The following is a 27622-nucleotide window of genomic DNA, read 5'->3' as shown; positions in this document are numbered from 1 at the left end:
CGCCTTTAAATAGCACCCCCCCACCCCCAGTCCCTTCCCGACTGCAAAACGCTCCCTTCAACCCGTCATTGCTAGCGGCAGGCAGGGGGCGCCATTCAATATCCAGACCGGGGTGTTGCATGCTCGACTGACGTCACAATCTGCGGGCGCAGGAGATCGTAGCGGTAGTGTTTAGCGCCGCCGCAATATGTCTGGCCAATTTTGTGAGCGGCGCAAACATCGCCGTGCCCGAGCACTAGTTACTTTGTGCCTGTGCTAACGGGAGGCGCAGAGCAACCAAATTTTCCCCCATTGTGTTTAATTAGAGTTTAAGATGGAATATAACATGCTAGTTATACAGCAAAAACATACGACCGTGAGAAGTAGCTGGTACCGGTCCCGATCGGACAGACGGCTGGCGTGTGTGAACAATTCTCTGGCTTCCGGCCTCTCTCTCTCTCTAGGGCCTTCGATGGTGAGCATGGGATCACTCTCAAAAGAGCGTTCGACCAGCCCAACTTCTCTTTGGCTCTCCCCTCCACCATCTGTGTGGACAACCACACAGGGTGTCACTTTTATTCTCTTTTTAGGGGTGGGCCTGAGGCCAAGTAATTGACAAGACCATTTAACCTATCGAGGTTCCCCATAAACCTGATCACCTAATCACAGAATCACAGAAACCCCACAGTGCAGATAGAGGCCATTTCGGCCCATCGAGCCTGCACCGACACATATCCCACCCGATCCCCATAACCCCTACACCAACACATATCCCACCCTATCCCCGTAACCCCACATATTTAATCCCCCTAACACTAAGGGTCAATTTATCATAGCCAATCAACCTAACCTGCACATCTTTGGACTGTGGGAGGAAACCGTGCTCTGGGGCATCAGATTCTTTGCATTCTTGAATGAAAGCCTTCCCCAAAAGGGGGTCTGATTACCTCATTAAATTGTCTTAATGATTAATCTTTCTGAAGGTTCTTCCTTTGGAATTCGTGTCTTATCTCTCTTGTCCCTATCCACCCTAGTTTGGAGTCGGACATACCATTCTCGGCCATCAGATGTTCGTTCTGCTTGTTATCAGTTATTTATGTTCATGGTGTTCATGCAGCTTTAGCTATGCAAAACTAACTATTTCATTATCAGTCTATTGTACTGTGGAATGAATCATTAAATTACCAAAGATATCTTCTATTCTATTCTCATACACTGGTTAACTTATGCATTTTAAAGTAGTTTTGTTAAACAAAGTCAAAATCCTAACTTAGCATTATAATATGGTTATTAGCAGAAATGGAAGAAATATAATGTTGGGCCTTGGTGGGTCAAATTAGAGAAACATAAACAAGGTTGAAATCCTAACTTGAAAACAAGATTATTTATGACCATCACACTGCAGAATGCTGTAACATCCGCAGGGAACCAAAACAGAGGCAGGTTCTACGCATCTATCTAATTATTCTAATACTAATCTGAGAGACTTTCTGTCTCTAGTTCTAATACAATCATGTAAATACAGCATTACTCGCATCACAGTTTTATCTGCAAAACCATATACATTTTGAACACCCCTGATTTCTAACATAGGATAAATACTTCAAATTTGGGCCGAAGGAGTGTGACTGCCTCCTGGAACAAAGTGTCCAGGTAACCCTCCTCCTCCTCCCTGATGCATCGCAGTGTCTGGAGCTCGGACTCCAGCTCATCAACTCTGAGCCGAAGTTCCTCGAGCTGCAGACACTTACTGCAGATGTGGTCGCCGTGGATCACACTGGTGTCCACCAGCTCCCACATGCTACAGCTGCAACACATCACCTGCCCTGCCATCTCTATTGCATTTTATTTAACAAATTAAATTTTTAAGTTTTGAAACATCAATTGATTATCTATGTATAGTTTGTAATCTATAATCACGGCTCTTAATTTAAACCAATGCCCTAGTTTAGAGAAAAAGATAAATACTCACCAACCAATCACTTACCTGCTTTCCTGTGATATCATACTTTGATTATATTTTTCTTCCCCCCCCCCCCCCCCGCCCCCCACCCCACAGGTCCGTCCGCTAGTTGTTTTTATCTCTGCCGCTGCTCCTCCGGTCCCGCTCTCGCCTCTGGTCTCGGGCCTCGGGCGCTGTTGTTTTTATCTCTGCCGCTGCTCCTCCGGTCCCGCTCTCGCCTCTGGTCTCGGGCCTCGGGCGCTGTTGTTTTTATCTCTGCCGCTGCTCCTCCGGTCCCACTCTCGCCTCTGGTCTCGGGCCTCGGGCGCTGTTGTTTTTATCTCTGCCGCTGCTCCTCCGGTCCCGCTCTCGCCTCTGGTCTCGGGCCTCGGGCGCTGTTGTTTTTATCTCTGCCACTGCTCCTCCGGTCCCGCTCTCGCCTCTGGTCTCGGGCCTCGGGTGCTGTTGTTTTTATCTCTGCCGCTGCTCCTCCGGTCCCGCTCTCGCCTCGGGCCTCGGGCGCTGTTGTTTTTATCTCTGCCGCTGCTCCTCCGGTCCCGCTCTCGCCTCTGGTCTCGGGCCTCGGGCGCTGTTGTTTTTATCTCTGCCGCTGCTCCTCCGGTCCCGCTCTCGCCTCTGGTCTCGGGCCTCGGGTGCTGTTGTTTTTATCTCTGCCGCTGCTCCTCCGGTCCCGCTCTCGCCTCTGGTCTCGGGCCTCGGGCGCTGTTGTTTTTATCTCTGCCGCTGCTCCTTTGATTACTTTCAACTTTTTCTACTCGCTAGTAATATCACACAAAACCTTTCTTCCCACATTCAACATTCTCCCTAATTTCTTCTAATCATATTCCAGCAAAAGAAGTCTCCAGAATCGCATTACACCAACAAAGGATCCTCCAGGGTATGGCCACCCACACAGCTCTTCAATATTGCATTATAAATCTAATAAACAATTATAATATAAACACACAAGAAAATTCAGGAAAAAAATCTTCAATTTGCTCATGTACTTATCCATCCATCTTCCAATCACTCCAAGGGCTGAATTTTGCCAGCGCTCAGAGGGTGGGTTTGGAGGCGGGTCCGCTGTCAAAATCCAAAAGATTGAAAGCGGGGCGGTATCCCGCTCTAAATCTGCCTCCTTGTGAGCTTCCCTAGTGCCGGCTCTGCCTGCGCTTTGCAGACACGGCACTAAGCGGCGGGCCATTCAATTGCACAAGTTAAGAGCGTGTTTAAAGCATTTTAATCACCATTTTACCAGGTACAAAGCATTTTCCCAAGTTTTCCACGAGGTTCCCGTCGCTCGGGGATCACGCCAGGCAAGTATGTCGGGTTCTGAACAAATCTCCATTTCTTTCAATAGGTGACAGCTGCAAAAGTGGTATAAAAGCTACTATTTTACAGCTGGTCACTTTCCAATCTCAGAAGCTTCAGCCTCCAGTATTTGGAACCTACTTTTGAGCTTTATGCACTTTTAAAGTGTTTGGAGTAATTTCTCTATCCACTGTCACCTCCTTGGAACAACCTATCTCAACATTGACAGATTACTTCTGTCATCTCAACCTCACCTGCCATCTATTCCATCAGCAGCGGTGCCCTTGAAAAAATCTCACCTTGGTCCTCAGAATCCCAAAACGATCAGCCCCAACACCAGCATCACCAGGCACAGCAGCACCAACATCCACAACCAACCTTCTCCGCAATCAACTGATGCTGCACTGGACAAAGGGCATCATCACCCATGCACATTGCTGCCCAGGACGCCAGCGATGGCCTCAACATGTTCAAATTTACTTCAGTTAACACTGAACACCCTGGCTGCCACATGATGCACCAGGTTGGCACCACCCCACACCAGCACCATTAAGCATCCCTACACTGTTCAAGCCATTCCTTTCACACTCATCACCATTGGGGGGGGGCGGGGGGAGACGTTATGTCTCACCATTCACTGGAACTCACTAAGACACTTTCAAAAATGCACACAAATCTGCCCAAGAAGGCAAAGTGGTGACAATAAGGGTTTCAATGCTTGACAATACATTAACATACACTTTACTCCAACATTGGATAAAGCACACAAGTGCCTACATTGTGTGTTAGTTTGAATGATTGGACAAGGATGAGGGTGAGTGTGATGGGTGGCTAGTGAGATGGGGAGTGATAACGTAGATAGAGAGGGATGGGTGGAGATGTAAGATAAGTTGGTGTGAGTAAGGAGTGCAGGAGTAGGGTAGAGAAGGCAGAGTGATGGGGCTGTGATGAGTGGAACAGGAGGATGAGGTTGAGTGTGGCTTTGCAGTAACATTTCATGATCTACTGAGATCATTGAAAGGTTTGCGCCACTGCAGCCTGGTCCTCCTGATGACATCCCTGCTTGTGACCTCCTCTGCAGTGTGCAACCAGGCTGTGTTGGTGTCCTGGGGAAATGTCTTAAGCCCATTGGAAGGGACGAGAACCTCCCTGCATGCTGTGACTCCCTCCAGCATATGGAGGGAGTCCAGGGAGATCCTGGGTGCAGCCGTGCACCTTTCTGCAGTGTTTGTCAGTGTTTGCAGCACCTCAATGCTGCAGAACACTGACAGCAGAACTGTCAAAATCAATTTAGAATTGGCCCCTATAAGGAAACTGGCTGATGACGTGTCATCAAATGACGCCATCAGACCCGCTTCCTATTAATTGGCCGGGAACCTCGCAGGGCGGGCTTAACAAGCCCCATCATCGTAAATTTTTGTTGGAGGCTGGGATCGAGAGAGATGCCAGGTCCCCACATGCCGCAGACATCGCCCGCCCCGGATCTGCCGAGGTTGGAAAAATCAAGCCCAACAGTTTTTATCCACCACCCTTAAATGTACAGCCTGACAAACCTCTCCAGGCCTCATGGATATTCTCTATTCAGGTACACAGCCCCCAGTATTTCACAGCCCATCACATCCAGCTGTGGCTTAATGTCCTGAGCAAAACAATCACGGCACAATTCCCGCAAGCCACTGCGTGTCCCAGCCTCCTTCACACTGCATATGCAGAGAGCTTGATTGAACTGTGAGACTGGTGCAGCACAACCAAGCAAGCAGAGAACAAGTCTCAGAAGCCACAACATAGCCGAGGCCCCACACTTTCCTGATCGTTCTTGGCCTCAACATTGACCTGGAGTGTCTTTGGCTCCCAAGCCCATTTCCTCAGTTTTTGGTCCTGCTTGGCCTATTCATCCATGTGCCAATCCTGCTGCTCTTCCTGCCAGTATGAAGTCCCACCTGCTGCTCTTCTGTCCTTAATTCCAGACCATCCAGTATCCCTGCCTCAGCATCATCCCCCACTCCAGTCCTGTTCTGATGACAGACCCCGCAGTCCTTCAAGAACTAGAAATATACAAGTTGATGTATGAGTCGGTTCTGTTTTTTCCAATGGTGCTTAATCATCAAAGGGGGAAATCCTATTGCTTGGACATGGAGTAAAACAGCAAGGTGTCTGAGAGTAAGCATTTATGTTTATTTGATTGGTTATAGATTCTTAGTATTTTTCCATCTATGAGTCTGCATGTTTTGTTGCATATTTCTAAGGAGTTATACTTCCCTCAGTAAAAGAGAAGAGCATCGGAAGTAAATTATAATAGCAAAACATTTTTGAAACTTTTTTTGCAGGACCTTTGTTTGGAAGAATTTCTTCACCGACCGCAGATCATGCTGAAATACAAGTAGGACCAATTTTGTTGCAAGTAATAACAGGAGACATAACAAAGGAGACCACTGATGTCATTGTCAATTCAACAAATAACAATTTCACACTAAAATCAGGTATTTCAGCACAATGTTCAAAAATGATTTGGAGAAGCAGAATATAATTCCTAGGGGGAAAAAATTGAGTCGCGCCCCCTTTGGGGCGCTAACTTTGCCGGTGCGCTACTTTTAGCGCCCCAAAAAATCAGCACCCCTGCGGCCGATTTTCCCAGGCAGAAGGGGGCGCTACTGGAAGCGCCCCGCGTCCCTCTTGGGGCACTGCGGCACGTTGCGCCGCGTTACTGCAGGCCTTCCTCCCCTTATTAAAGGGGAGGGGCCTGGTGCAGCGCGTCCTGGCTCCCAGCTGGGCCACCAGGGATCGGGAGTGCCGGTAAACGAGCCTGGCACTCAAGGAGTGCCGGGCTCACGGAAAGCAGCCGGCACCCCACGGGGGGACTTCACTGGGGCTGGGGACAGCAACGGGGCAGGTGCTGGCAGGCAGCCAGCAATAAAAAGGCCCGCCCGCCACCACCCCTTTAACTAGCGCCGCCCTGGTTGCAGATAAGCCCCCCTGACCCCGTCGGACATAGCGTCTGGCGGTAAGTCGGGGCGCTACCGAAGATTGCGGCCAGGGCGCGAGCGGGGCACTGCGCATGGCGATTATGCCATCGCCGGCGACGCAGCACCATGGGGCGCTAACGGTTACCGCCGCTGCTAACCTCCTGCTAAATTTCACGGGAGGCGTTGGTGGCACCACGCCCGGGTGCTAGTTTCTTCGCGCCCTCTTAGGGAGGCGCAAAGCAACCAAATTTTTCCCCCTAATCTTTAACTTAGGTATGGATTTTATACAACAAGATATAACACAGCTGAGATAGTGTTTGACCAGTAAAGCAGTGGTAACCATTACATAATCACAATACATTGTACTACAAAGATAAAAAAGAGATGCAATAGAAAGAAAGAATAAAGATCTTGCATTTATGATACAACACCACCCTATTTACTATCAGAATTAATTTACTAGAGACACTTAATTTGGTTTAAATAAACAGGCACCAATTTATATGCATTTTGTTTGGTAGTAACAAGTATGATTGGTGAAATGGATAAATTAAAATTAGCAATTATAAATTAAAGAATTATTCTATGCTCTTATAAATTAACCATTTCATTTACACATTTAATTTCAGGTGTGTCCAAGGCGATTTTAGATGCTGCTGGCCAAACTGTAGCAAATGAATGTCAACAACTAGGTATAGTTACTGCAGGAATTTGTTTTACTGAATTTAACCCTGAAAAGTTTGAGGTGATGCATTTTGGGAGGACTAACAAGGCAAGGGAATACACAATGAAGGGTAGGACCCTAGGAAGGACAGAGGATCAGAGGGACCTTGGTGTGCATTTACATAGATCCCTGAAGGCAGCAGGACAGGTAGATATGGTGGTTAAGAAGGCATATGGGATACTTGCTTTCATTAACCGAGGCATAGAATATAAGAGCAGGGGGGTTATGATGGAGCTGTACAAAACGCTAGTTAGGTCACAGCTGGAATACTATGTGCAGTTCTGGTCGCCACACTATAGGAAGGAGGTGATTGCATTAGGGAGGGTGCAGAGGAGATTCACCAGGATGTTACCTGGGCTGGAGTGTCTCAGCTATGAAGAGAGACTGGACAGGCTGGGTTGTTTTCATTAGAGCAGAAAAGGCTGAGGGGGGACCTGATTGAGGTGTACAAAATTATGAGGGGCATAGATAGGGCAGATAGAAAGGAACTTTTCCCCTTAGTAGAGGGGTCAATAACCAGGGGGCATAGTTTCAAGGTAAGGGGCAGGAGGTTTATAGGGGATTTGAGGAAAAACTTTTTCACCCAGAGGGTGGTTGGAATCTGGAACTCACTGCCTGAAAGGGAGGTAGAGGCAGGAACCCTCACAACATTCAAGAAGCATTTAGATGAGCACTTGAAACGCCATAGCATACAAGGCTACGGACCAAGTGCTGGAAAATGGGATTAGAATAGATAGGGCTTGATGGCCGGCGCAGACACGATGGGCCAAAGGGCCTCTTTCTGTGCTGTATAACTCTATGCCTTATTACCTGCACTATACCATGTAATTTATACCTGTATATATTAAGCTCTGTTTTCTGGTGAACAAACTTCCGTACAAAACCTAAAACATTGATTTTTATACTAGATTATCAAGCAATGCGAAAAGGCAGAAACAGGAACTGTCTGATTATCGAGAAAGTGTTGATGCAAAAGGGATTCTGGGTGGGTCAGAGAGGAGGCTGACAGACAGGAACATGGTGGAAGGTTGGCACCTGATGTTCCAAAATAGGCCAAGAGCAGTTTGGGTCACATTCACTTGGCCCATCCTCCTTGCAAGGCATCTGCACCTTGCCCCAATACTGCCAGACTTTGGTCCTCCCAATGTTTCCAAATCGTAAATCCCAGGTCCCCTCACCCAAGACTTCATTCCCCCTTCCCCCCCAATATTCCTCTCAGTGCTCAACCTTAGACCATAATACCAATGCTACCTGATCCCAGGACTTCCCCTGAAGCTCACAGACCCTGGGATCCCTCCCAAAATACTCCCAGGGCCCCTTTCCACTTGTTCCCAAATCCCAGGAATTGTCCCAGTTTTTCTAGAAGACCCCCTTCTGCAGTGTTTCCCCCACCCCTCCCAGTGCTTATAACAACAACATGTGTTTCTATTGTGCCTTTAACATAGGAAAATTGTCCCAAGATGCTTCGAAGATGCATAATCAGAAAAAATGGACACAAAGCCAAAGAAAGAGATATTAGGAGGGGTGACCAAAACTTGGTCAAAGATGTGGGTTTTAAGGAGGGACTTAAAGGAGGAGAAGTGGTGGAGCGGCTTAGAGAGGTAATTCCACAGGGCCTGTATGACTGAACACATAGCTACAAATGGTGGGGTGAAGGGAGTGAAGGATGTACAAGAGACAAGAATTGGAGAAACGCAGAGTTCTGGGAAGGTTGTAGGACTGGAGGATGTTACAGAGATAGGGAGGGATGAGGTCATGAAGGCATTAAAACATGAGGATGAGAATTTTACCAATTGAAAATAAGCAGTCAGAAAAGAGCAATCAACAAAAGAAATAGCAAGAAGTTAAAGGTAGTCTGGAGGATGAGTTCATGGAATGCATTCGGGACAGTTTCCTAGAACAATACATCATGGAACCAACCAGGGAACAGGCTATTTTAGATCTTGCATTGTGTAATGGGACAGGGTTAATTAGCCATCTCATAATAAAGTATCCTTTGGGGCAGAGTGATCATAATATGATAGAATTTCACATTAAATTTGAGAGTGACTTGCCAAAGTCTGAAACTAAAGTCTTAAACCTAAATAAAGCCAATTACATAGATATGAGGGGCGAGTTAGCTAAGGTAGATTGGAAAAATAGATTAAAAGGTATGGCAGTAGATAAGCAGTGGCTGGCATTTAAAGAAATATTTCATAATTTTCAACAGAAATACATTCGATTTAAAAACAAAAACTCCACGGAAAAAGTGATCCATCCATGGCTAACCAAAGAAGTTAAGGATAGCATTAGATTGAAAGAAGAAGCTTATAATGTTGCAAAGAATACTGGTAAGCCTGAGGATTGGGAGAGTTTCAGAAACCAACAAAGGATGACAAAAAATTGATAAAATTGAAAAAAGGGAAAAAGAGCTTCTACAAGTATGTAAAAAGGAAGAGAGTGACAAAAGTAAACGTCGGTCCCTTAGAGGCTGAGACAGGAGAAATTATTATGGGGAATAAGGAAATGGCAGAAACATTAAACAAATATTTTGTATCTGTCTTCACAGTAGAAGACACAAAAAGCATACCAAAAATGGTGGGGAACCAAGGGTCTAATGAGGGTGAGGAAGTTAACATAATTAATATAAGTAGAGAAAAAGTACTAGAGAAACTAATGGGACTAAAAGCTGACAAATCCCTTGGACCTGACGGCCTACATCCAAAGGTTCTAAAAGAGGTGGCTGCGGAGATAGTGGATGCATTGGTTTTGATCTTCCAAAATTCCCTAAATTCTAGAACGGTCCCAGTGGATTGGAAGGTAGCAAATATAACACTGCTATTCAAGAAAGGAGGGAGAGAGAAAACAGGGAACTATAGGCCAGTTTGCCTGACATCAGTTGTCGGGAAAATGTTGGAATCCATTGTTAGGAAAGTGGTAACAGGGCACTTAGAAAATCATAACATGATTAGACAAAGCCAACATGGTTTTATGAAAGGGAAATCGTGTTTGACAAATTTATTAGAGTTTTTTGAGGATGTAACTAACAGGGTAGATAAAGGGGAACCAGTGGATGTAGTATATTTGGATTTCCAAAAGGCATTCGATAGTTTCAGACCTAAGTTTCTCACCCTCAAACTGAATATGAAATTCTATCATGTTATAATTACTCTTCCCTAGAGAATTCTTTACTATGAGATCATAAATTAATCCTGTCTCATTGTCAGTAATCTGAGGAGCTAGTACTAAAAATAAGGTTTGTAACTTAATTTTTTTCAATTGCATAAATCACCAATCTTGCTCTTACAGCCTTTTCTGTGTTTGAAATTTCTCCAATAACATTTCCCGATGGAGCCCTATCCATTTTTCATATTCCTGGGACTTGAGTTTATGGTATTTCCCGCAACTATCACTGTGTCACTTTCACCTACCCTGAATGAAGAAGCTTAACCAGGTGGCAGACCATAAAGCCTAGAACACACCAGTATTGCTCTACTTGCTATAACTCCCAGAATTCAGATTTAAGGCTGCCTCCTTTCTGAGTCCGATGAACACCAGTACATTTTGGAAGAGGGAGCACTCTCTGAGGTACCTGTGAGGAAAAACAATGTAACTAACTATATGGTAGAGTTTTAATTTATAAAATAATGCAAATACGCCATATGTTATTGATGAACTAGGTCTGCCCCAAAACAGCGGCGGCAACAGAAGCAATGCCGCAGGAAAATCAACGTTGGAGCACTCAAAGACCTTGCTAAGAAAGCCCTATTCAGCCTGTGCCCCACAACCAACCTGATGACTCCCAGTGATTCAGAGACGCAGAGCGTCCACAGCGCCTGGTCTGCACTCAAGGCCTCCATAATCAGCACCTGTGAAGAGACGGTCGGTCACTCGACCAGGAAACACCAAGACTGGCTCGACGAGAACGACCAGGAGATAAAGGAGCTAATAAGCCGGAAGTGCAAGGCGTTCCCAATCTGGAAAGAGCAAGAAAGCAGCTCTACAGACGCTTTAAGGCTGAGGTCAAACAAAAAAATCGTGACCTAAAGAACAGATGGTGGGTGGAGAAAGTGCAGGAGATCCATCAGCGTGGATTCTTCAGCGCAGTCAGGACCACCTACGGCCCAATCACCCAAGCTCCTACCCCACTGCGGGTCAAGAACGGAGAGGTACTCCTCAAGGACAGGGAGGCAGTCAGTGCCCGCTGGAAGGAGCACTTCGAAGATCTCCTTAACCGAGACTCTGTCTTCGACACGAGTGTCCTCGACTCCATTCCGCAGCATGCTACCCACCACCACCTCAGCACAACCCTAGCCCGGCATGAGGTTGAAAAGGCCATCCGACAACTGAAGAATAACAAGGCCTCAGGAGCAGATGGAATCCCTGCCGAGGTGCTAAAACATGGCGGAGAAGCACTACTGGTGCGAATACATGAACTCATTTCTCTTATTTGGAAGGAGGAGAGCATGCCAGGGGATCTCAGAGATGACGTAATCGTGACCATCTTCAAGAAAAGTGACAAGTCCGTTTGAGTTAATTACAGAGGAGTCTCCCTGCTGTCTGCCACAGGGAAAGTCATCGCAAGAATCCTCCTCAACGCTTTCTCCTAGTAGCTGAAGAGCTCCTCCCAGAGTCACAATGTGGATTCCGCCCACTAAGGGGCACAATGGACATGATCTTCACCGCGCGTCAACTACAAGAGAAATGCAGGGAACAGCACCAACCGCTGTACATGGCCTTCTTTGACTTCACAAAGGCCTTCGACACTGTCAACCGTGATGGATTATGGAGTGTCCTCCTCAAATTCAGCTGCCCTCAAAAGTTTGTCACCATCCTCCACCTGCTTCACGACGGCATGCAAACCGTGATCCTGACCAACAGATCCACCACAGACCCAATTCACGTACAGACCGGGGTCAAGCAAGGCTGTGTCATTGCACCAACGCTCTTCTCAATCTTCCTGGCTGCAATGCTCCATCTCACCCTCAGTAAGCTCCCCGCTGGAGTGGAGCTAATTTACAGAACAAACATGAAACTGTTCAACCTCCATCGCCTCCAGTCCAGATCCAAGGTCATCCCATCCTCTGTCATCGAATTACAGTATGCAGATGACGCTTGCGTCTGCGCACACTCTGAGGCTGAACTCCAAACCATCGTCAGCACCTTCACCAAAGTGTACGAGAGCATGGGCCTTACACTAAACATCCGTAAGACAAAGGTCCTCTACCAACCTGCCCCCCAATTGTCAAAATCCATGACGAGGCCTTGGACAACATGGACCACTTTCCATACTTCGGGGGCCTACTGTCAACAAGGGCAGACGTCGATGATGAAGTCCAACACCGCCTTCAGTGTGCCAGTGTAGCCTTCGGTCGCCTGAGGAAGAGAGTGTTTGAAGACCAGGACCTCAAACCCAGCACCAAGCTCATGGTCTACAGAGCAGTAGTGATACCTGCCCTCCTGTATGCTTCAGAGACATGGACCATGTACAGCAGGCAGCTCAAAGCACTGGAGAGGTACCACCAACGCTGCCTCCGCAAGATCCTGCAAATCCATTGGCAGGATAGGCGTACAAACATCAGTGTTCTTGCTCAGGCCAACATCCCCAGCATCGAAGCTTTGATCACGCTCGATCAGCTCCGATGGACGGGCCACATCATCCACCTGCCCGATACGAGACTCCCAAAACAAGCGCTCTACTCAGAGCTCCGACACGGCAAGAGAGCCCCAGGTGGGCAGAGGAAAGGCTTCAAGGACACCCTCAAAGCCTCCTTGGAAAAAGTGCAACATCCCCACCAACACCTGGGAATCCCTGGCCCAAGACTGCACAAAGTGGAGGAGAAGCATTTGGGAAGGCGCCGAACACCTCGAGTCTCTTCGCCGGGAGCAAGCGGAATCCAAGTGCAAACAGTGCAAGGAGCGCACGTCCACCCACCCGCCCCTTCAACCACCGTCTGCCCCACCTGTGACAGAGACTGTAGGTCCCGCATTGGACTAATCAATCACCTGAGAACTCATTTTTAGTGTGGAAGCAAGTCACCCTCAGTTCCGAGGGACTGCCTAAGAAGAGAAGAAGGGTTTTAATTTGTAAAATAATGCAAATACGCTGTATGTTATTGATGAACTAAGTCTGCCATTCTCACCAGCTTCAGGTCCCAGATATTTCTGCTTCCAGTTGCCAGATAACAAGAAACCAAATCCATTCCATCCTTGCTTCAACTCAGGCCTCATGTCGTGCAGCATCTCCACTCAATATACACGTCACCAAACTCCTTTGCTCTTTACCTTTATGTTGCAATTCCCCTACCTGTGCTCCATTCCCTGTCTGACTGATCCACTCCCTGGCCTGTGTCTGAATTACCTGTGAGCAGTGCCACGGAAGATTATAAAAACTGTCTTCATAAAAAGCAATTAAAAAATAAACTTGCACTATTAATTACAGAACTGTTATTTCTACTATTATTTCTATTTTACAAAGAGCATACAAAAATTAGATGAAGTAATTCTCTATTTATTTTGAAGGCTTACAGCCAAACAATGGAATAATAATTACAAATCCAGGAAATCTACAGTGTCGAAATATAATTCACATGGTTGGACAAAGTGACCCAAATCAAATAAAAGCTGCTGTTGGTGGAGTTCTTCAGGAGTGTGAACAAAACAAATTCTCCTCAGTTGCTTTCCCTGCACTTGGAACAGGTTTGAATTTTGCCCAATTTTTAATTTGCTGATATTTTGTGTTTCATTATACATTAAAATAAGTAAAACCAAAAGAAGGTTAGTCTCTGGATTAGGGTTGGAGAATCTGGTATGCATAAATTGTGTCTTTAATTTGATTAAGTGTTATGACTATGTGAGGGGTGGAGGAAGAGAGTCCAGCAAGGAAAGCATCGGAGTAGTCAAGTCTGGAAGTGGCAATGACATGTATGAAGGTTTCAGCAGTGAAGAGCTGAGGTAAGGGTGGAGGCTGCCAATGTTGAGGAGATGGAAGTATGCAATCCTTGTAATAAGAAAGACTTACATTTATATAGCGCCTTTCATGACCACCGGACATCTCAAAGCGCTTTACAGCCAATGAAGTAATTTTGGAGTATGGTCACTGCTGTAATGTGGGAAATATGGCAGCCAATTTGTGCACAGCAAGCTCCCACAAACAGCAATGTGATGATGACCAGATAAACTGTTTTTGTTATGTTGATTGAGGGATAAATATTGGCTAGGGCACTGAGGATAACCCCCCTGGTCGTCTTCGAAATAGTGCCAGGGGATCTTTTACGTCCACCTAAGAGGGCAGACAGGGGCCACGGTTTAATGTCTCATCCGAAAGACAGCACCTCCAACAGTGCAGCACTCCCTCAGCACTGTACTGGAGTGTCAGCCTACATTTATGTGCACAAGTCCCTGGAGTGGGACTTGTACCTTGAACTTTAATGAAAAGGATATCACATCTGAAACTGAGCTTGGAGTCAAACAGGAGAGATGAAACTGGGGGTTGAGGGAGCTAACTAATACTATGCTGAGACATTTATGCGGAGAGTTGTCAGAATGTGATATACTAAAGAACTCACAGTTCTTGTAATAAGACTGGCCCTGATTGCACGATTTTTAATGAAACAGTGAAACTGTTAGCATGGAGATAGGTTACATGTAGCTTAAACACACCTTCCTTCAGGTACATGATCAGCTCGGCATTGAGACAGCCAAAGTTGGCCACAAGACATTCCATCCAAGGGGAACAAAGTCTCAGCATCTAGTCCACTGTGCTTGAACAAGTAATAGTAACACCTTTGGGAAAATGTGTTATGTCTGTGTGTTCTAGTTATTGTTAATAAGAATCACTGCACACACACCACAAGAATAAATTCAACAGGTCTTTACTAGTCGAAGGTCAGGCTGAACTGCCCAATAAATCATTACACAGCACTTATATACCGGTGTGGTCACCACCGGTATTACAGTATACAGCAGCCAAGATAAAGTAGTGCATCTCTTAAAATAGTTCTCTTAAAGGTGGAACGGTTACATACACCACAATCCTCCCTTTTTAGCTTAACAGTATATATTCCCCATTTAACATAACATAATAACATATATACACAACTTCATGTAAAAACAGTTCACAGATTCAGTCTCTGAGGAGGCCTCCTGATCCGAGACGGATAACGCCTTTCAGGGGTCTCTGGTTCTCGTTGCTGGGGTAACTAATCTAGTTGATCCCCTATGGATAGGACATCATCATCAGGTATATTCACTTCTGAGGTAGATGCTTCAGGTTCACTAACTTCCTCCACGGTTGTCTCTGTCGTAACCATGGGCTCGATCCTTGTTCTCGATCCCACCAGTTGGTCAGCATGACGTCGCATTACGTTTTCACCAACATCTACCGTGTACATCAGGGGTCCTTGTCTGGCCCGAATTGTTCCAGATTGCCATTTCTCGTTTTTATAGTCCCTGGCTAACACCGGTTGTCCTATTTCAAAACTCCAAGTGGGCTTGTTATTGATATGCTGGAACTGTTTGTTTTCGACTTCCCTCCGCACATTTGGTTTTAACAAGTCCAACCTGGACCGCAACCTCCTGTTATAGAACATCATGGCAGGACTTTGGTTTGTTGTTGCATGGGTGGCGTTTCAATATGCCAGTAGGAAATTGTCCACCTTGTGTTGCAGTGGAATCTGATCTTCGCTCATGGCCTTTATTGCCTTTTTGAGCGTCTGTACAAACCTCTCGGCCAGCCCATTCGTAGCTGGATGATATGGGGCAGAGGTATAATGTTTCACCCCATTCTTCTTCAGGAATTTCTGGAATTCCTCTGACACGAACTGTGGTCCGTTGTCTGAACATATTTGCTCTGGCAATCCATTTCTTGCAAATATCGTTCTTAGCACCGCGATCGTCTTCTCCGAGGTAGTGGTAGTCATTTTAATCACTTCTGGCCATTTAGAATGTGCGTCCACCGCAATTAAAAACATGGAGTCCATGAATGGACCAGCAAAGTCAATATGTACACGTTGCCATGGGGTTGAAGGCCATTCCCATGGATGCAGCGGTGCAATTGGAGGTGCATTTTGGACTTTTTGGCACCCTGAGCAGCTTTTCGTCAGATCCTCTATCTGTTGGTCGATACCCGGCCACCACACATAAGCCCTAGCAAGGCTTTTCATCTTGACTCCCCCCAGATGACCTTCATGTAGTTCTTTTAGAACTCTCTCTCTTAACTTAGGAGGGATAATCACCCTTGTTCCATACATCAATGTTCCCTGACAGATGGACAGCTGTTCTCGTCTTGCTGAGAATGCTGGTAACAGTGGATCACCATGGGCTGGCCATCCCTTTACTGTCAATTCGTAGACCCGGGACAGTGTCGGGTCATTCCTAGTCTCCCTTTCAATATTTGCATTGGTGACAGGTAAACATTCGATGATGGTCGAGTGAAATAACTCCACCGGGTCAACCGTCGGTGCCTCCTCCTCAGTAGGTAGTGGCAGGCGCGACAGCCCATCAGCATTACCATGCTGCTTTGTACCTTTGAATTCTATCTGATATTGATGTGCCCCTAGGAAAAGGGACCATCTCTGGAGCCTCTGTGCTGTCATCACCGAAACACCCTTCTTAGGGTTAAAAATGGATACCAACGGCTGGTGGTCTGTCAGCAGTGTAAACTTCTGGCCCTGCAGGTAATGATTAAACTTCTTTACTCCCCACACAAGGCTGAGAGCCTCCCTATCTATCTGAGCATAGTTGCGCTCAGCGGAGGTCAATGATCTGGATGCAAATGCAACTGGCCTTTCCAAGCCATTTGGCAACTTGTGTGAGAGTACTGCTCCAATACCATAAGGAGAAGCATCACAAGCTAAACGAATAGGTAGCGTTGGGTTGAAGTGAGCCAACACTTCCTCTGAGGTGATCAATGCCTTGCTTTTGCGAAAGGCCTTCTTACAGTCCTCGCTCCACTTCCATGGTACTTCTTTCTGCAAAAGAGCGTTCAGCGGGTGCAGCACCGTGGATAGATTTGGCAGAAACTTATGGTAATAGTTAATCAACCCTAGGAACAACCTCAACTGGGATACATTTTCCGGAGCGGGAGCCTTCACAACAGCTTCGATCTTGTCAGGTGACTTGTGCAGCCCCTCCTGGTCAATGACATGACCACAGTACGAGATCCGTTTCTGAAAGAACTCACATTTCCGGCGATTAACTCAAAGTCCATATTCCTTCAATCTGGTGAGCACCAGTTTCAAATTTGCAAGGTGTTCCTCATCGTCATCTCCTGTAATCAGGATATCGTCCAAGTAACATTGAGTGCTTGGAATTCCCTGTAATACCTGCTCCATGGCCCTCTGCCAAATTGCTGGAGCCGAAGCCACTCCAAAAACCAGTCTATTATATCGATACAAGCCTCTGTGCGTGTTGATTGTGAGATACTGGCGCGACTCTTCCTCAACTTCCATCTGTAAGTACGCTTGCGCCAGGTCTATCTTGGTGAAGTGTTTCCCGCCAGACAATGAAGCAAAGATATCCTCAATCCGCGGAAGCGGATATTGCACCGTGTGAAGCACCGGATTAACTGTGATCTTGAAGTCTCCACAGATGCGGACCTTCCCCAGTTCCCCTGGCTTGTTACTCGATGAACGCTTCATGACGGGAACAATGGGCGTGGCCCACTCACTCCAGTCCACCTTAGACAGTACTCCTGAACGTTCTAGCCCTTCCAGCTCAGCTTCCACAGCAGGTCGTATCGCATAAGGTACCGGTCTGGCTTTGAAAAATTTTGGGTTTGCATGTTCTGCAATCTTGATTTTTGCCGTAATTCCTCTCAGTGTTCCCAGTCCCTGTTGGAACACCTCTTTAGCCTCATCCAATATTCTGGACAATCGTTCAGGTTTGACATCTTTTTTTCCGGAATCTACCGTTATTGCTTTTAGGGAGTGCCAGTCCATATTTATTTTCCTGATCCACTCCCGTCCCAGAAGTGGTGGACCTCCCACAGGTAGTACATATAAGTCCATTCCTTGGTGTTCTTTGCCCTTGTGTACCACCTTGACTTTTATCTTTCCGATGGGGTATACTCTTTGCCCCGTGTATGTCTGCAATACTATCTCCGTATCCCGTAGGGGAATATGTGTGAATAACCTTTTGTAATCTTGCTTATTCATGACTGTCAATGCCGATCCGGTGTCCAATTCCATCTTCACTTGGACTCCTGCTATCTGAAGTGTGACCCAGATCGTTTGTAGGTCAGCTTCCTTACTCACATTGTGAATTCTCAGACTACCCAGTTCCTTGCTGTTGGAGTCTGAATCCGAATTCTGTTCATCCGAACTCTTCTCAGCCATCTTATGTACCTTTCTGCACTTTTCCTGCGGTGACTTTTTGTTGCTGGTCTTCTTTCCTGACCGGCATACTTTAGCTATGTGACCAAGCTTGCCACATTTTCTACATTCCTGATTTTTAAACCAGCATTGGTTCTGATCGTGTGTTGTCTTTCCACAACGATAACATTTCGCTGTACCCAAAGCCATTTGATCTACGCTGAGTACCGCTGCCTTCAGCTGCATTTCCGCAGTGCCTCTCGCTGCGGCTTCGTGCGATGCTGCAATAGTGACAGCCTTATCAAGTGTAAGATCATTCTCTTCAAGCAGCCGCTTTTGTGTTCCTTCTTTCGACAATCCACACACGAATTTGTCTCTCAGTGCCTCTGTCAGTCTTTCCCCAAACTGACAGTATTTCGCTAGCTTACGCAGTTCAATTAAATACTCCGCGTTGCTTTCCTCTTTCAGTTGCGTTCTCGCATAAAATTTAAATCGCTCCGCTAACATCAGCGGTGTGGGGTTCAAATGATTTCTCAGGACAGCAACAATATTAGCGAAAGCCTGATCCACCGGTTTAGCTGGTGATAGAAGATGCTTCAATAGCCCGTATGTCTTCGCACCCATTGAGTTTAGTAAGGTTAGTGCTTTATCTTCATCTGATATTTTATTTGCCTTACAATAAATCTCTATGCGTTCTACATACGTGGCCCAATCTTCAACATCGGCATCGAAATCGTTGATGTTACCACACTTAGGCATCCTCGCAATCTTCTTGAGAAACAAAAAGAAATTTTTCTTTTATTTTTTTTCCTCAAAATGGCGGTTTCCCGCGCTTGTCTTCTTCCCCCGCCTACGAAAATGGCGGCTTCCCGCGTTTGCCTTTCTCCCCCGCTGGCTGTAATGGCGATTGCCGTATTGCTGCGTTCGCCCTCCCCAGCGGTTCTCAAATCGTGCCTCCCAGCCCCTCTTGCAGTCCGGTCCTTTCCACCGGCTGCGGCTGAGTTCTCCGCGGTTTTTAAAAAAAAAATTTAATTATTTTTATTTTCTCCCGCGCCTCGCGGCCTCGGTAGCTGCCCGGCCTTTTTCCCCGGTCGCAGTCGAGCTCTCTCTCGACGCTGTTGCGTCTCCCAGCCCGCTTGCAGCCCGGTCTTTTACACCGGCTGCGTTTGCATTCACCGCGGCTCCCGTGCCTTACGCTGCCCCAGTCTCAGCGCCTCTGGCCCCGACTTCTGTCCGGCTCTTTTCCCCGGCCGTGGTCGAGTTCTCCGCCCTTATATCCTCCATTTTTCCCTCCCCTACTTCACAGCCAACGTGGCCGACTTGCTGATCGGCTTACCCACCACCGTGGTAGAAGGGATGATCACTGCCTGTTGCTGATGGAAGGCTTCGTGTCAGGATTCTTCCTTGCTCTTCAGACCCGAGTCTTTTCTCAGCAGGATGATGAGGGCGGATGCCTCTTCTCGACGCCCGTTAAACTGCCTTGGATATATCTCTGCCGCAGGGTAAGATCGTCATCGTCGCCACTGTTATGTCTGTGTGTTCTAGTTATTGTTAATAAGAATCACTGCACACAGACCACAAGAATAAATTCAACAGGTCTTTACTAGTCGAAGGTCAGGCTGAACTGCCCAATAAATCATTACACAGCACTTATATACCGGTGTGGTCACCACCGGTATTACAGTATACAGCAGCCAAGATAAAGTAGTGCATCTCTTAAAATAGTTCTCTTAAAGGTGGAACGGTTACATACACCACAAAATGCACTGAGGTTCAATTTTTGTCAGTACTGAGTTAGCTGGTGTCAGCCAAGGTGACATTTGGGTTGCTTTTTTCCCCATTTGTTCATGGGATGTTGGCGTCGCTGGCAAGGCCAGCATTTATTGCCCTTGCTACAACCAGCCTCAGTGCCCCTGGGCTAGAGAGGGGACAAATTGTTCAGAGTTTCCACTCATGACTGTTAACCAGCAACCCTTGCTGTAAAGTGCATTGTGTGGAGCTATGAGGTTCAGGTGTTATGTTTTCCACAGTTAAATAGCCTGCGAGGACTCTCTGTCTGAGCCCACACATGAAGTATGGCCAATTAAGAGAGATACAATACTTCAGGAAGAACAATCAGCTGCACAACAGGATGGAGGTAATTGGGGAAAAATAACATTGTTACAAAAAATATGAAATTAAATGTTACAAGGATAATTATAGTCACAAGACTCCCAGATATCACAAGAATTCTCCCATCCTTCCTTCCCATCGCCCTCGCCAACCCACCAGCCATAACATTAGTTAGTTTTATTTTTAAATGGCTAGGTTGCTTTCTGTGGCTGCAATGTTAGATTTTTTTTAAATGCTATCAGAGCTAAGCAGTAAAGGCAATGGAGCTGTAAAGGTAAGGCAAGCCCAGATCGAGTAAAGTATCTGAAATATGTGGACAATGTTACTCTTACATGTGATCCTTGGTTTCTTCTAACTTATAAACATGAGCTGGATGCTGAAAGATGAAAGTGGGGGCTTATTAGCTTCCCAGATACCAAGAAGATGCTGATAATAGGAGGAATTGCAAGAAAGGAAGAAGGCAGAAAGTCAACATTGAGGGTGAGAAAGTGATAAGTGAAGGGCATACATGAAAGAGAGAACTTGCATTTTTATAGTACCTTATCACATACTCAGGATGTGCACTTTATAGCCAATGGGTTACTTTTCAAATGTAATCACCACAGTTATGTCGGCAGACACGGCAGCCATTTGCTCAGTCAGGTCCCACAAACAGTAAATGAATGAATCACAACATAATCTCTTTTCTAGTTGAAGTAAGAATCTTGACCAGCAGTGTCAGCCTATATTACATGCTTAAGTCCACCACTTCCTAACACTTGAGTTTAGAGCACTACCAACTGAGCCAAGCTGTCAGTTGGTCAAGAAATCAATTTCTGTGGCTGCAAACATTTTTGTCAGGTAATAAAACCACTCTGTGATGTGAAAAAGACACGAGCTCATTGGCACTTCTGCAGATATTGAGAGCTGGACCCGAGCAAGGTTACAGGAGCAGAAGGTGGGTGAGGTTCACTGGCTTAACAAAGGCTTTGGCAGCTAGTTTTAGCTGTGCTGGTTTGATCTCATGCAGGAAGATGGTAAAGGCATATAACATCATAAGAGTTTTTAAACTTAATGATGATGAAAAAAATTAAAGTTACAATGGGAATATTTAAGTAATGCAAAATAAAAAAGTTAAAAGAATAGGTATAAAAGAAAGAAAAGAAGTTATGCAGAGCAGAAGTAAAATTTTAATCACTTTTATTTGGAACTAAAAGTGATAAGTGAAGGGCATACATGTTTAGCATTAATACAGTAATGAAACTACTCCTGACATCTGAGTAGCATTATTATTGTAACTGGAATTTTTTGGTGTCATGAGCCATGAACTGAAATGTTTCAAAAAAAATGGTTTGCAAAATGAATGTAGAAATCCCTGACCTGCCGTCAATTAAAGGTCAACCTCGGGCACAGGAAGAACTGAGAGAAATTGGCTCCTTAGCTAATGGATTGTGTTAAAGGTGACCAGAAGGCCAGGTCATATATATCCATTTTAAACCTTTTTTTCCACCCCAATAAATAGGACAAGGACAGGCAAACCCTTCCCAAGTTGCTGATGCAATGATTGATTCAATTGCTGAGTTTGTAAACAGAAAATCGCCAACTTCTTTGCAGAAGATTCGCATTGTCATTTTTCAACCTCAAATATTAAATGAATTTCATACCAGCATGAAAAAACATGAAGGATCCAATCTTCCAGAAACAGAATCTTTCTGGAAAAAGACGAAGAGTAAGTATCAGAACATTTTACAAAGAAAAAAAATGATGAATTTATGTCTTGTTCTAATGGATAATATTTCTGATGCTCCTAGATGCATTTACAGCAGCGATTTTTGGGGATCAAAGTAAAGAGAATAAACAATTCTTCACTGAAGACCATGTTATATTCGAAGATGAGATTGAGCCAGCTCTATTTGAGATCTGTGGAAGCAACAGGCTCGCTGTAGAAAGCACTAAATCCTGGATAGAAAATGTAATTTTAAAGGAGCAGGATGACAAAGTTATTCGCAGTGACTACATATTTCAGTTTTCTGAAAAAGAGCACGAAGAATTAAACCATCTCCAGAAAAGTCTGCAAATCACAGTAGAGCTGGAACGTAAACGATCTGGGGCTCAGATCAGAGTTTGTGGTCTCGCTAAGGATGTTTTGACTGCCTATTCTAAAATTCAGGAAATGGTTAACAATGTCAGAGAAGAAGAATCTAGAAGAAGAGATGAGGAACTTATCAGCAATTTGGTGGAATGGCAGTTTGAACAAGGCACTCAGTTTGTACCATTTGACAGTGCTACAAACCTCAAACTGGAAAAGGCATTCATTGAAAACCAAACTGCAACTGTGATTGAAGTGCGGGGCAGAAAATATACTGTGGCGGTGGGGAAATATACTGCAGTTGACAATCAAGGAAATACAATTAAACTGAAAAGGATTGTAAAACCAGAAGGTAAAGTTTTTCATGCTACATAATTTACACTGCTCATTTTTATTCAAAGGTGTATAGATACCTGCATTTGGTTGCAAGGGATGAAGTGGGTGGTACAGTGGATCAGGACACTCCTTTTGCCCTGTGGATGATGGTATGCCAGAAAGAAACCTACATAAAGTTAGTTTGGGTAGTCTCAATTCAGTTTGAAGGGCACATTGGTTCACAGTACAAAACTGCCTATAATGTTGTCGTTAATTGGAACTAAACTGGCAAATTTTAGGGGCTAAAGCTGGTTTGTGTGGTAAATGGAAATAATCCAGTTGGTGTAGTAGGGTATTGCTCTCAGCTGGAGATGTTGGTTCAATGTATTAATCGAATACTTTTTAATTAAAATAAATTATTTTGCAAACCTTTTACTTGCCCAGACGAAAGAGCTAAAAGGTGTGTGTACTGTTTTTGATTGCAACATCTTGGCCAAATGATTCGATTCATTTAGTAGAGGCCATATTATTTCATGTGTTTGTAAACAAATGGGACAAAATTTTCCCCAAAGGCTTTTCTCATGAAGTCAGCATTCCTTTAAATCAGAGAAACTTTAATCTGTATAGAAACATAGAAGATAGGAGCAGGAGTAGGCCATTTGGCCCCTCGAGCCTGCACCGCCATTCAATGCGATCATGGCTGATCATCCAAATTCAGTACCTTGTCCTTGCTTTCTCCCCATACCCCTTGATCCCTTTAGCCTTAAGAAATATATCCAACTCCTTCTTGAATATATTTAATGAATTGGCCTCTACTGCCTTCTGTGGTAGAGAATTCCACAGGTTCACCACTCTCTGGGTGAAGAAATTCCTCCTCATTTCTGTTCTAAATGGCTTACCCCTTATCCTTAGACTGTGACCCCTGGTTCTGGACTCCCCGACTATCGGGAACATCCTTCCTGCATCTAGTCTGTCCAGTCCTGTCAGAATTTTATAAGTTTCAATGAGATCCCCTCTCATTCTTCTAAACTCCAGCGAGTATATCACAGAATCACAGAAACTCCACAGTGCAGATAGAGGCCATTTCGGCCCATCGAGCCTGCACCGACACATATCCCACCCGATCCCCGTAACCCCTATACCAACACATATCCCACCCTATCCCCGTAACCCCACGTATTTAATCCCCCTAACACTAAGGGTCAATTTATCATAGCCAATTCTCTCCTCATACGTCATTCCTGCCATCCCAGGTATCAGCCTGGTGAATCTTCGCTGAACCCCTTCCATGGCAAGAACATCCTTCCTCAGATAAGGTGACCAAAACTGCACACAATACTCAAGATGTGGTCTCATCAAGGCCCTGTACAACTGCAGCAAGACATCTTTGTTCCTGTATTCAAACCCTCTCGCTACAAAGGCCAACATACCATTTGCCTTCTTAACCGCCTGCTGCACCTGCATGCTTACCTTCAGCGACTGGTGCACAAGGACACCCAGGACTCGTTGCACTTCCCCTTCTCCCAATCTATTGCCATTCAGATAATAATCTGCCTTCTTGTTTTTGCCACCAAAGTGGATAACCTCACATTTATCCACGTTATATTGCATCTGTCATGCTTCTGCCCAATCACCCAACCTGTCCAAATCATCCTGGAGTTTCTCGGCATCCTCCTCACAGCACACACTCCCACCCAGCTTTGTGTCATCTGCAAACTTGGAGATATTACATCTAGTTCCCTTGTCTAGATCATTAATATATATTGTGAAGAGCTGGGGTCCAAGGACCGATCCCTGCAGTACCCCACTAGTCACTGCCTGCCACTCGGAAAAAGACCCGTTTATTCCAGCTCTTTGCTCTCTGTCTGCCAACCAGTTCTCTATCCAAGTCAATACCTTGCCCCCAATCCCATGTGCCTTAACTTTACATGCTAATCTCTTATGCGGGACCTTATCGAAAGCCTTCTGAAAGTCCAAATACACCACATCCACTGGTTCTCCCTTATCTATTTTACCAGTTACATCCTCAAAAAATTCCAGTAGATTAGTCAAGCACGATTTACCTTTTGTAAATCCATGTTGACTTTGTCCGATCCTGTCGCTGTTTTCCAAGTGCTCTGCTATTACATCTTTTATAATGGACTCTAGCATTTTCCCCACTACCGATGTCAGGCTTACCGGTCTGTAATTCCCCGTGTTCTCTCTACCACCTTTTTTGAATAGTGGGGTAACATTAGCTACCCTCCAATCCATGGGTACTGTTCCAGATTCCATCGAATGTTGGAAGATGATCAGCAATGCATCTACTATTTCTAGGGCCACTTCCTTAAGTACCCTAGGATGTAGATTATCAGGCCCTGGGGATTTATCGGCCTTCAATCTGGCTTGTCTTGTATCTAACCAGGTGGTACTTGATGATAACATTGGATGCTTAAAGTGAAAAAATATCCTAGCATTGATATCCATCTCTTTGATGAGCTAAAAAAAAAAAGATCTGATTAATTTGATATATTTTCAGGAATGTCAACCGACAGCATTCCAAGTCACTGGGATGACATGCAAAAATCACAGTACAGATCTGTTCAGCTGCAGCAGCAATCCAAAGAATATCAGGATGTAGAGAAATCAGTAAAAACATCGCTGAATCAGCTTCAGATTGTGAAGGTATTTCAATATTTTAACATTGGTTGATATATAATCCGCTATTCATGGTACCATAACATAACATAATGGAAAAGGACCAAACCTTCAATTAATACATGATTGTTTGGAAGTTGCATAACCTCCAAATTTAGATAAATGTGACTGATATGTTTATGTAATGCAGTTCATCACCTGTTTGATTTGTGTTTTATATATATCCCAGTGTAAAACAATTTGATAGAATGGTACATACACACTGGTTCTAAACATCAGCAATAGTAAACTGTTAGCAGTTGACTAAAAACAACACCATTAATATTAATATGTGGTAAATTAGAATCAAAGATTGACAGGCAAAAGTGTAATCGAACAATGGGCTGCCTTTAATGAGGAGATGGTTTCGGGTACAGTCAAGTTACATTCCCATGAGGGGGAAAGGTAGGGCAACCAAAGCCAGAGCTCCCTGGATAACGAAAGAGATAGAGAGTAAGATGAATCAGAAAAGGGGAGCGTATGACAGATGTCAGGTTGCGAATACAAGTGAGAACCAGGCAGAATATAGAAAGTTCAGAGGGGAAGTAAAAAAGGAAATAAGAGGGGCAAAGAGAGAGTATGAGAATAGACTGGCAGCTAACATAAAATTGAATCCAAAAGTCTTCTATAGGCATATAAAAGACTTGTGTTCAAATCATGAGAGTAGATAGAGAAAAACTGCTCGTATTGGCGGAAGGGTCGAAAACTAGAGGACACAGATTTATAAGTAGTAAACAGGTAGTAAGAGGAGGGGTGGGGCCGATTAGGGACTAAAAAGGAGACCTATGCATGGAGGCAGAGGGTATGGTTGAGGTATTAAATGAGTACTTTGCATCTGTCTTCACCAAGGAAGAAGATGCTGCCAAAGTCATAGTGAAAGAGGAGGTAGTTGAGATACTGGATGGGATAAAAATGATAAAGAGGAGGTACCAGAAAGGCTGGCTGTACTTAAAGTTGATAAGTCACCAGGACCAGATGGGATGCATCCTAGGATGCCGAGGGAGGTAAAGGTGGAAATTGCAGAGGTACTGGCCATAATCTTCTAATCCTTAGATATGGGGGTGGTGCCAGAGGCCTGGAGAATTGCAAATGTTACACCCTTGTTCAAAAAAGGATGTAAGGATAAACCCAGCAACTACAGGCCAGTAAGTTTAACCTCGGTGGTGGGGAAGCTTTTAGAAACGACAATCCGGCACAAAATTAACAGTCACTTGGACAAGTGTGGATTAATTAAGGAAAGCCAGCCCAGCTTTGTTAAAGGCAAATTGTGTTTAACTAACTTGATTGAGATTTTTGATGAGGCAACAGAGAGGGTTGATGAGGGCAATGCAGTTGATGTAGTGTACACAGACTTACAAAAGGCATTTTATAAAGTGCCACATAATAGGCTTGCCAGCAAAATTGAATCCCATGGAATAAAAGGGACAGTGGCAGCATGGATACGAAACGGAGAGTAGTGGTGAACGGTTGTTTTTCCAGACTGGAGGAAGGTAGACAGTGTTGTTCCCCAGGGGTCGGTACTAGTACCACTGCTTTTATTAATATATATTAATGACTTAGACTTGGGTATACAGGGCACAATTTCAAAATTTGCATTTGACACAAAACTTGGACGTATAGTGAACAGTGAGGAGGATAGTGATAGACTTCAAGAGGACATAGACAGGCTGATGGAATGGGCAGACACGTGGCAGATGAAATTTAATGCAGAAAAGTGCGAAGTGATACATTTTGGTAGGAAGAACGAGGAGAGGCCATATAAACTAAAGGGTACAATTTAAAGGGGGTGCAGGAACAGAGAGACCTAGGGTTATATGTGCACAAATCGTTGAAGGTGGCAGGGCAGGTTGAGAAAGTAATTAAAAAAGCATACGGGATCCTGGGCTTTATAAATAGAGGCATGGGGGCGATTTTCCCACTGGAGGAGAGATGGAGGCGGGTTTCGGTTTGATGGGTTTGAAACTCGCCTCCACTGATAGTTTTCAAAAATTTGCGATTTTCCCATGATTGGCCACTTGATTTCAGAGGTGTGGGATGCCCTTGGTCAGTTAGTGTTTTGGGACTGAAACTCGTCTCTGTTGACAGCACTTTTCCAGTCTGATTTTATGGCTTCTTGCTCCCTTGGCTCATTCCACAGCATTTCCGCGTCTCCTGCACCACCTCCAACATCTTTTGAGAAACTACTATGTCCAATTCCAAGGCAAGGGCCTTACGAGGCTCTCAGATGAGGCGCTGCAAATG

General features: G+C 45.1%; 1 protein-coding gene across 1 annotated transcript in view; it reads left to right on the top strand.

Moving 5' to 3' along the window:
- The window catches only part of LOC147120503 (protein mono-ADP-ribosyltransferase PARP14-like), a 163956-nt gene that overhangs the window by 125378 nt on the left and 10956 nt on the right, over positions 1-27622 (top strand). The window contains exons 10-15 of the mRNA XM_085986519.1: positions 5560-5712; positions 6825-6887; positions 13421-13597; positions 21824-22030; positions 22113-22742; positions 25224-25369. Coding sequence (XP_085842645.1) covers positions 5560-5712; positions 6825-6887; positions 13421-13597; positions 21824-22030; positions 22113-22742; positions 25224-25369 — 1376 coding nt within the window. The remainder of the gene's footprint in view (positions 1-5559; positions 5713-6824; positions 6888-13420; positions 13598-21823; positions 22031-22112; positions 22743-25223; positions 25370-27622) is intronic.

Source organism: Somniosus microcephalus, chromosome 4, assembly GCF_052327205.1.
Source record: "Somniosus microcephalus isolate GS21.2 chromosome 4, FLI_Smic_1.0, whole genome shotgun sequence".
Lineage (NCBI taxonomy): Eukaryota > Metazoa > Chordata > Chondrichthyes > Squaliformes > Somniosidae > Somniosus > Somniosus microcephalus.
The sequence above is the reverse complement of the archived record's forward strand: the minus strand, read 5'-3'. Positions and strand labels throughout refer to the sequence as shown.